Source organism: Engystomops pustulosus, chromosome 8 (assembly GCF_040894005.1).
Source record: "Engystomops pustulosus chromosome 8, aEngPut4.maternal, whole genome shotgun sequence".
Taxonomy (NCBI): Eukaryota; Metazoa; Chordata; class Amphibia; order Anura; family Leptodactylidae; genus Engystomops; species Engystomops pustulosus.
Window position 1 is genome coordinate 81,153,617 of NC_092418.1, and position 11,789 is coordinate 81,165,405.

At 38.5% G+C, this 11,789-nt stretch overlaps 1 protein-coding gene across 1 annotated transcript; it reads left to right on the forward strand.

Annotated features, from left to right (window-relative positions):
* The first annotated feature begins 1,718 nt into the window (after positions 1–1,718).
* On the forward strand, positions 1,719–5,240 carry GBX2 (gastrulation brain homeobox 2). The gene is made up of 2 exons (XM_072121460.1): positions 1,719–2,626; positions 4,198–5,240. The coding sequence occupies exons 1-2, from the start codon at positions 2,122–2,124 to the stop codon at positions 4,707–4,709; spliced, it is 1,017 nt and encodes a 338-aa protein (XP_071977561.1). The 5' UTR covers positions 1,719–2,121; the 3' UTR covers positions 4,710–5,240.
* The last annotated feature ends 6,549 nt before the right edge of the window (positions 5,241–11,789 follow it).

Genomic DNA, 11,789 nt, shown 5'->3' on the forward strand with positions numbered 1-11,789 from the left:
CTGCTCTGCACAGCACAGGATCTCTAATAGTGGATAATCCTCTATATGTAGCTCCATCAACCTGCTTTACCAGGTGGATCTACTGAGCAAGTTATCAGACACAGGTCAATGACAAATACAGCTCTGCTGCTACACCAATCTTTCCCCATCATAGTTAGCAAAATAGAAATAGAGAATCTAATATGAAAACTATACAGTGAAAAGAATGGATTGGGTTCCAGGAAAAATATTATTCTTAATTTATTTTCTTAGATAGATAATAAAGATATAAAATTATAAATATAGAGAGAGAGAAAGGGAGAGAGCGATAGATATATGTACATATATATACAACCACATACATATATATAGGTAAATTATAAACAGATAGACAGAAAAGTTATTTACATATAAAGACAAACAAATCATCCACACACATAAATCACCTAAATAAATGTATAGCAAATAATAACAGGGATAAAGACAATAGTGTAACCAGAAATATACATCTTATTGTCTATAAATAAAGTCGGGATATAAAGAAAGTATCACGTTTGTTGAAAATATTATGTCAACTAGTAAAATTAGAGAAATAAAAGGTTAGTTACAAAGTATCAAAGTAGCATCAGCGTGACTTATCACAGAATGAACAGGAACTGATGTATATGTATACTACATATAGGAGATAGATAGATAGATAGATAGATAGATAGATAGATAGATAGATAGATAAAAAAGAAAAATTAGACACGAAATAATCCTATCATAAAGAATTATAAATCGCTTCTTACATCGCACATGTAATCGCTGAGGATCGCTCGGAACAGATGTTTTCTCTTCTGCTCGAAAATCATAAATACAACTCAATAATTTAAAGGGAGATTTCAGCGCATAACTAGTTAATATAAAGCCCGGAAAGTCTATCATGCAGTCCTGCTCCAGATATTAAACCTCATTCTCAAAACAATGACAATATTACAGTATAAATGTGTGTAGATGTAACACTGGAAAAACGGCAGAATTTATGAGGATTATAAAATAATTCAGCATAACAATAAAACCATAATTATAAAATTAATGTAATATAAGTACAAATGCAACAACTAATATATAATAAATGCACACACACGTTATATATATATATATGTTATACCATATTAAATATATAAAGTATAAATTCTATATTTTATATAGATAGATTGACATATATATATAATTATATATATATATATATATATATATATATATATATATATATATATATATATATATATATTGTCTGTGCAAGATTCCATATGGGATTCCTTTGCAGCACACAGCTCTATACAATCTGGTGGGATCGATAGCAGATTTTAATGTCGCTGATAATACGATCACATTGTATACATCTGAACAATGCATAAAACAATATTATTCCAATATATTGAGAATGCTCATATGTTATAGGAATAATACAAAGCATCACGCATCACACACTGCACACAGCAGTCACACACGTATCTATATGGAGAATGTATATGTGATACATGGTTACACCTTGCCCATAGGATACACAGGGCTGGGGTGACAGTGTCCTTACACAGGGACATCTATGTGATTGCACTTCGTCCTGACACTCTGTGAGGGGTGTGTGATGGGTGAGGGCTGGGGACATCGCCAGCCAATCACAGCCCCAGGACAGGCACATGTGACCGAGGGAAGGTTCTAATCTGTAGCAATATGTGAATGGGAGCTGGGAGCAGAGTGTGTATATGCTGGAGACTGCACAGCACACAGGTCACCCACAAGACCAAGGGACATCTTACACTGAGTGTGAGGAGGAGGATCCCACTCACTCCATTGTCAACTCCACTCACCTGACACTCCAGAAGAGGAGACAAGTAGCAAAAGACAAAGAAGAAGAAGACACAAACCCACAGGAAAAAAAGGAAAGAAGACGTTGGATACCTATACAAGACCCTGAGTTGATGAGCATAGCCTAAGAGCCGCATCCTGCATCCTTAGGGCTCTATCCACACCTGATCTGGGACTCTGGAAGCTATGACAGGTTGAAGGCATCTCCCTGCCCAGTCCCTGAGCCCCTCTTGTGCCCTGTATTTGGGGTCTACACCTGTTCTCTTCTAGCCACTTAGTGACTTCCCTATGAGTGCAGCCTTCCAGCCTCCTCTCATGATGATGCAGCGTCCCCTGGGCAGCAGTACAGCTTTCAGTATAGACTCACTGATAGGGAGCCCTCCACAGCCCAGTCCTGGGCACTTTGTCTACACTGGATACCCCATGTTCATGCCATACAGGCCTGTGGTGCTGCCCCCACCACCCCCTCCACCACCATCCCTGTCCCAGGCTACTCTGCAGCCAACTCTGCCCTCTGCACACCCCCATCACCAGATCCCCAGCCTGCCCAGTGGGTTCTGCTCCAGCCTGGCACAGGGCATGGCACTCACCTCCACACTCATGGCCACTCTGCCAGGCAGCTTCTCAGCCTCCACCCAGCACCAGGAGGCAGCCAGGAAGTTTGGAAGCCAAAACCTGCAAGGAGGCTTCGATAAAAATGATGGGGGTCAGTCAGATGGAGAAGACACTACTAAAAGCTATGTCACCAAAGACGGGACATTACTGCCTTTCTCTGCTGCAGACAGCGCTCTAGGTAAGTGTTCACACCTGCCTTACACATTTTTGCAAATGCCTAATGTAATATAGAGAAAGTTTCCTGTTAAACATATCAGGCATTGCTAAAAAAAATAGCAATAATCTCAATTAATTAGTGACAGTAGAATATATTATGAATACTAAATAAAACGCGACAATAGAAATTCTGTCATTGTCATATAGGCTTTGGACAGTTTGAGGCTTCGCAAACTTGAGCAACTGAAATAGTAAATTTTTAATGATATTTAGAAAATAATTTGATGAAAAAAGAGAATGAATGTGAAATACTACAGATGTGATTTTATAGAGGATAAATCGCACAATAAAAAGGCTCCGATCGTTTTCACTTTAGCACTGGATAGAAACTATTTTCCTTCTAGAGAAAGAAGAGTGAACAGGCAGAAAAGACTTGTGATTTACTGTATTTACTGTAGAACTACTACAAGTAATATCATTCTCTAATAGCGAAGAGCAGCTACAGGCTTCATGTCTACCAGCAGATACATCGCTAGGATGGAAGTTTTCTTCTAGATACATAAGATATTCTTTACTGAGGAAAGTAACGGACAGTAAAAGAAACGCGATTATGTATTCTGTCTTGAAGTTTTTCTTTTATTGTCTTTCTGTTATTTTATAGAAGCTATTGGATAATGGATAAAATGGATAATATGGATACGATAGATAGATAGATGGTAATTGAGACGAAATGACAAAGATATGAAAAATACCGTAGAGATATACCAGAATATAGAGATAGATAATATGGGGAAAACTAGGAAGTTTATTAAGTAGATAATAAACAGATAGTGTACAGTGAAAGCGATAGCTAGAGATCGTTATATATAAATAGATAGATAGAGAATAATGCAATAGATAGATAGAAGATAGAAAGATAGCTCGAGATAGATAGATAGATAGATAGATAGATAGATAGATAGATAGATAGATAGATAGATGGATAGATAGACAGATGATAATGCATAGATAGAAGATAGACAACTAGATGATAGTTATAGGGATAGATAGATAATAGACGGAATAATATATATATTTATATATATATACAGGCAGATAAATGTAAGCAGATGGATAGATAGTATATGAATAGGCAGATAGATAGATTATATATAATAATAGAGATCGATAGGTAAAGAATGAATAGATTGATAGATAGATAGATAGATAGATAGATAAATAGATATAGGCAGATAGAGAGATACAACAAAAATACTATTAAGGATATATATTTGTCGACATTTCTAAAGGAATAATTTTGCCTCCCAATTCCTCCTCCTGAAAGTTTACCTTTCTGTAATACTATTTGCAGGTTAATGTAAATGCTATATATGTTGTGTCTGTAGATATATGTACACGGTTGTAGTTTACAAGTTTATAATGTTCATTGCTGCAATATATGTATAATATGTGCATTGTGTTGTAATATATAAGTATAATATAAATATATAAGTATAATATATATGTATAAAAATAATACATATATTTTATTTGTTTCATAATTTAATAATGTGGATTTTGGGTATAATTATGTAATGTTCCTTACATTGGCAGGTGCTGTCCGGGCTCAGGGGAAGGAAGACTCTGGGAAGGATGAGGAGGTGAAAGGGAAGGAAGACTCCTACTTGATGGACAGTGACCTAGACTACAGCTCAGATGATAACATTTCCTGCCAGACGACCCATAAAGAAGAAGATACCCCAGAAGAGAGCCCCCAGAACCCCAACCCCTCCAGTAACAGCACCTCCACCGGGAAGAACAGGCGGAGGAGGACAGCCTTCACCAGTGAGCAGCTCCTGGAGTTGGAGAAGGAGTTCCACTGTAAGAAGTACCTGTCCCTCACCGAACGCTCCCAGATCGCACATGCCCTCAAACTCAGCGAGGTCCAGGTGAAAATATGGTTCCAGAACCGCAGAGCCAAGTGGAAGAGGGTCAAGGCTGGGAATGCAAACTCCAAAACTGGGGAGCCCTCCAGAAACCCCAAAATCGTGGTCCCCATTCCAGTTCATGTCAGCAGGTTCGCCATCAGGAGCCAACACCAGCAACTGGAGCAGGCTAGACCCTGAACTGTGAGGTCCAGTCTAGCAGCAGAACATAGACTGCAGCAGGTTGGTGGTGGTTCCTATAAGTCACAACCACTTACTATTTATTATGATGAGAGCAGGAGAACTGTGTGGACCTCATCACAGGGCCAGGGCTCCTGATCTAGGACACTTAGCCAAGTCAAAACTTCTCTGGCCCCTGTGTTTTTTTTTAAGGGACTTGAGTCCCTCTTTGGATAAACTGATGTTCTGGTTTAGCTTCCTTGAGCTACAGATTATGTTGTGATTAATTTATTCAGTGTCTCATACTTCTCTTTAAGTTATGATGAATTTCAACAAAAAAAAGTCTTGTGAATCCTAAAATGTCACTAATAAATAATCCCACTCCGGCCATCCAGTCTGGGAGATGTGGGGTCAATTCATATAGGTCCTGGCTAATCCCCTCTGAGACTCATTTTGTCAAATCTGATCTGTGTGATGATGTGGAGGGGGGGTCTGTGTGGGATTTAATAGGGCAGGACATGTGGACAAGAAATAAATGAATGTACATTTTTATTTCTGAGAGATTATTTGATTGCAGAAGGTTGGAAGTGTCATCATCTGTGCAGTAAATGTGTCTGGGTAGGGGTGCTGGGATCACAATTAGGGCAAGTTTCCAAGGCTTAGGGATGTGGGTCTGGACAGAGGATAAAGGGGGGACAAAGGTTTTTTTATTCTGGGTTCATAATTGTTAGAAAGTAGGATCTATCAGGTTATTTGTGGCAATTGTACAAAGTGAGTTGGGATCCCAGCAAGAAGCAGACAGGGTCAACTCTTTCTGTGTCACTTCATGCCAGTGCTTGGATGTGCTGCTAACCAGCTGCATGGCAGATAAAGGCTGGGCACATTCGGCTCAGTTATATTACCATGTTGTAAGAGGGATATTCTTCTCATCATAAAGCAATTCTGCAGGGATTCCTCTCTTCATTGGTTTTCATTTAACAAAATTAAAAGCAAAATCATAGGATATAGGATACCAGATTAAAGAAAATCTGTACATTATATATATATATGTATATATATATATATATATATATATGTAATGCCCGTGATTTATAAAAAAGAATGTGGTGCTGTAAAAATTACACCTATATCTTATAGGCACATCTTATCAACGTAAGCGCTCATATATATATATATATATATATATATATATATATATATATATATATATATATATATATATATTCAGCGATTAGAAATATGGAGCAGACCAAGGCTGTTAACACCCACTTAATATAAATTATTCACATGGGAAATCATACACACAATGCTATATAATTAGATACTAGATAAGTACATGTGTAGGTATGTACACATTACAGCAAATGATTTACACAGCAATAATAATAGATTACCATCAATGTCACAATATTAATTACTATATGTACAGCCCTTAGCTCTGTTTTGCTCATACTCTCACGTTCCAGATAAATGAAGCTCCTTTATAAATTGTGTCAAATCCAATGCCTTGAATTAAGTCAATGCCAAATTACCTGGGTTTTGAGGTTTTAGATTGCGTTGGCGCATGTGGATTATATCAGTTAATTAATAAGATCATTATATTTATTTGTTGGTTGCGAAATCAGATTGACCAAACATAGAATATTCTGTAATTCCCTGGAATGTACAGAATGCTGCAATACATTATTATTATTTTGAAATATATATGTTTTTTGATTATTTTACTTTTTGAAAATCTACAATTGGTATTCTACTAGATTACATAGTATATATATTTTATATCCAACTAAATGTAAATGTTTTAGAAGTGTTACACATATGGGTTTTTAGAAACTTTAAAAAAAACTTATTACCTTATTACCGCAGCCGCACTTTTAGAATTTGTAGACACGTATGTAAGTCATATCAACGCTATCATAAACAATTTTGCATCATTTACCTCTTTACATCTATAGTTAGAGTGGATACAAGTTTTTCCATACTTGCAAGTTACACAAAAAAACACTTATTTCTTTTTTATTTATTAGTTATTTTTTTTATACAATACAGAAAAATGGCAAAACAAAGCGGTATTAGAACTGAAAATATATTGTTTGTATGCATCTGGCCTAAGAGTATGTCAATGTTAGTAATCGTAGTTGGTCTTATGTGTAGAATAAGCCTTGAACTTCCATCTAATATTTGTGGATCCTAAATTTCTCTTATATTCAACCACTAATGTAAAAGCGGACCAGTCCGTTCCCCATGGGCAACTGCAAAGTTCACTTATCTCCTGATCGATCAACTTGTTGTACACTTATGTTGGACACAAGACTGTGTAGGGAAAAGAATACAAGGTATAACATAGGCAATCATTTGTAGCATTGTGTGAAGACAACATTGACATTATAGATACGTCCAGGCACTTCATGTAGGTTTTTATGTAAGTATATGTACTATATAAGCAATATCTACTCTAGACGTGCCCACTTATAGACAATGATTATAAAACAACCTGACGCAACTTGTTACACATTAACGATGACTCAACCAAGATAATATTAAATAATGTCAAAAACTTGCCAGATTAGACAAAATAATTTCAAAAAACTATTTTTTTCAGCTCTTTTCAACATAAGGTAAAGTAAAGGTGCTGCTTGGGTAAATCCGGATGTACAAATCATTGGATTAGAATGATCTTTTTAATATGTGTATTCCTGGCATGAAGGGTCAGCAGTAATATTATGAATATGCAAAAGAGTAACATAATAAAGTAGTGACAAAAAAAATTCCAAAGGATCCTTTTTGTGAACTACGGGAATGGGAATACTAGTTAAACCAACTAGTTCTTATGAATGGAAACTTTTAATCCCATAATTTAGAATATTTCCTAAATATAATAAACTACTGTAAAATATGAAATGTAAGACCTGACACAAGGAGATCCACAAACGGCTAAGCGATAAAGATGGTAAAAATGGTTTGCGCTGTGTCATAATCCAAGACAAGTTCCTACTAAGATGATAGAGAACCTTATGGGAAGATGGGTGATGAAAACCCTTTTCGTAAACAACGGTCTTATATGGAAAATTATTCAAAATAGGCCAAACCTTCAAACATGGAGCATGCATGGAGATCTGTCCAAAGTTTGTCATAAGATACGCCCTTCAATTAGGGTCCTAATGATGAGTACTTGGCTTTAGTACTGTACATGAACATTTTCTAGGTCATATGAAGGTAAGTACTACTGGTCCAAGTTTCGGGTAACCTTGAATGTCTACAAACATAGTGATGTATAGGAGTATAACTAAGAATTGACTGTACACAGGGCTACACAGTAGTGATGCAGATACATGAGCTGTGCAGAGGGAGAGGTGCCCGCTGCTTTAGAAGAGATAGGGTGAAGCCAGTCTAGAGGTTGGTGGTAAGGGAGAGCCAGCCTGGAGAGGGGGCAGGGTGAGCAGAGTGGGTGCTGGAGAGGGCCTTGATCCTGCACTGGAGAGGCAGGGAGAAGATAAACAAGTGGAGGGGTTTGATTGCAGCCATCATCACAGCTTTCATTTGGCTGCCTAATGAGTCACATCACAGGCAAAGAGAAAAATTGTCACTGGCCCAGGCGCTAATGAATTTTTTTGCAAATTGTAATCAAGGCAGGGCCGTCTGAGGCTGCTGATTAATGGGACTCGGGGGGTTTGGGCTCTCCCCATCCCGTCCTCCCCGCACTAAATTAACAGCAACTTGTCTGAGCTTCAAATTAACTCTCAATGATTAATCCTGATGGGAGCTGTGAAGAATAGCGCCTGCTAATAGCTCCTGGCCCCTGGTGCTGCTTTCTATTAATTCCCATCCCTTTAGCTGCTCCAGCCCGGGGCCGGGGCTGCACTGCACCATATTTGTTGCTCCCATAAATTATTATTTACATCTGCAGATCAAATCATGAAGGGGGGGTCAGGTTCAGCTGCTGATCCCCCTCCTGAGAGCCTAAGGGTTTTTTTATGACCAGAACCTAATTTCAATCAAAAGGTCATGCATTTTGACTCAAATGTATATTGGTCTTTTATGTTATTCACAAAAATGCCCTTGCGATAAAAAATGAACATGTCCTATTCAAACACACACATGCATAACACATTACTGCAATCGTTATACAGTACCGCATACATGTGAAATGGATTCGGGTTACATTAAAAGAACATTATAATCCAATCTTCTCATGGCGTCCTAAAACAGAACAAGAAAGTGTCTATAAGTGTATAAATGAACATGTGAACATAAGAGTAATAATTTTAAGAGGCAAACACATTGACAAGCTTAGAACCTACAGTTTTTAAGGTTCTGGGGCTAAGAACTAAATTTTAACTATTTTAAACTATTTTACACATTGGATACCCACTAAGACCTGGCCCCACCACACCCTTATCAGGTCAACTCTCCGTTAGCTAATGCCATTCATGATTGCCCTATGGAAATTAGGACAATTGACCGGTATTATATAGCTGCTTACAATGTGCATACATTTCTCCACAGCCTGAAAACCCATTTGTGAGCTGAATGATCAGAGTTCTGTCTACATGTATTCAATTTTACTGCTTCATTAAACCAGTTATTGTAAAGTCATGTTCTGTGTGCTCTTGCTAAGACGTCACGAAAACAGTGTCCAGCTCCTGCCATCCAGTCTGATTCCAAAGGCTGCAGGTGCCACAATCGGGAGGACTTAGATTTTTGGTCAAAGGTCTCATTTTGCAATTTTTCTCCTAACTACATGATGTACATATCTGTTCTAACAAAGATCGAGTTCTTGTTTCTTCTTCTTAGCCTTGGCTTGACACCTAGACCCTGGAGTTTACAGGCACGTCTGAAGAAACAATTCATTGTAAATTGAACAACAAAATACTATTAGGCCTAGAAATAGCTCAATTAACAGATGCATGATAGACAGTAGTAAAGAGTAGGTGAAGAAACCTCAAGCTCCGTATATAAGTGCATTTTCATGGAGGATTTACTTTTACCTGTTGAGTTTAATCCAACAAAACAAAGAAACTGTAAAAAAGTATAAAATATATTATATGTACAAGTGTATCTATCAAACATATGTTACATATAACGTATCCTTGCATGGGTAAACATATTGCTTGACTGCTTTATTTCTTATACAGACAATCCCCTACTTAATAACACCCGACTTACATACGACCCCTAGTTACAAACAGACCTCTGAATGTTAGTATCCTCCATATATACTCGAGTATAAGTATAGTTTTTCAGCACAAAAAATGTGCTGAAAAACCCTAACACAGCTTATACTCCAGTCAAGGAAAAAAACAAAAAGTGAACTCACCTTCTGACGCTCCCCGGCATCCATCGCAGCTGCTACATCGGGTACTGGTCCGTCACAGTCTTCGTGACATCAGCCGCATCGGCACACACTATGATGTCAGCTTGCGGCTGACGTCATGGTGCCTGTGACGGACCGGGAGGGGCTGGCAGGCTATATACTCGAGGGGGCAGGCAGGCTATATACTCGAGGGGGCCGACAGCCAGGCTATATACTACAGGGGGCAGGCAGCCTATATACTACCGAGGGCTGGCAGGCTATATACTTGATGGGGCTGGCACGCTATATACTATATGGGGCTGGCACGCTGTATACTTGATGGGGCTGGCAGGCTATATACTTCATGGGGCTGGCACGCTGTATACTTGATGGGGTTGGCAGGCTATATACTTGATGGGGCTGGCTGGCTATATACTCCAGGGGGCTGGCTGGCGATATACTCCAGGGGGCTGTGACCAATGCATTTCCCAACCTCGGCTTATACTCAAGTCAATAGGTTTTTCCATTTTTTGTGTCAAAATTATACTCGGGTTGGCTTATACTCGAGTACAGGCAGTCCCTGGGTTACATACAAGTTAGGTTCTGTAGGTTTGTTCTTAAGTTGAGTTTGTACGTAAGTCGGAACCATATACTTTATTATTGTAACCCCAGTCAAAAATTTTTTGGTCTCTGTGGCAATTGGATTTTTAAAAATGTTGGATTGTCATAAGAACCAGGATAAACAATAAATCTTAATTATAGGCACCATTGATAACTGTTACAGCTGTTTATTGTAGCCTAGGACTAAAGTACAGTAAATTACCAAAATCCAGAGGTCGGTTTGTAACTAGGGGTTGTATGTAAGTCAGGTGTTCTTAAGTAGGGGATCGCCTGTATATATGGTAATTTACTGTACTTTATCCTTAGGCTACAATGCACAGCTATAACAGTTATCACAGGTGTCTGTAATGAAGCTTTAGTGTTAATCCTGGTTCTTATGACAACCCAACATTTGTAAAGTCTGGAGTTACAATTATAAAATATACAGTTACGACTTGCGAGTTACTGCCTGTATATTTAGTTACGAGTGCAATTCAGGTTATTATTATTATTATTATTATTATTAAATCTGTGACACAAACCAGTAATAGCTATCACTGCAAATCTGTCACACAACACACCTATAACAACAAGCCTATCTCTATGGCCTCAAAGTTATTGTTGGGTTTAGCCACAAATGCTCTTTTTATATATGTATATATGTGTCAGAGTAAGGCTAAATTCACACTAATGTGTGCCCGCTGTACCGTAGCATGGCAGGCACACATGGGTGCCGGGGAGAAGAGGAGGTGATGAGCGTCACTCACCCCTGCCCCTCTCCATAGAGAAACATAGGGCACAGCGCCGTATTCTTGGGGAAAGTTAGGACATGTCCTATATTTCTCCCAGCTACAGAACAGTAGGGTGCCACACGTATGCTGCACTGTAACACTCCATATGGTGCCATGTACCCATTGCCAGCCCATGGGGGGGCGTATATCCGAAGTATATACGTTGGTCATATATACATCCCCCCAACGGCTGTGTGAATGAGGCGTAAGCAGAGGTCTGGACACATGTGAAGGACCAACAGAAAATAGCTGGGACGAGGAGTAGAAAGTCCAGGCAGATGAGAAGAGTGTGAGCTGTATCATGAAGTCTATTGACTATTCTTTGGAACTATATTAGTTAAGGTGGAGTAGGGCCTGGATATAGAGATTCTGGTCTGAGGTCTCCATTTTTATGTATTGCTATAGAAAAGTGGTTTG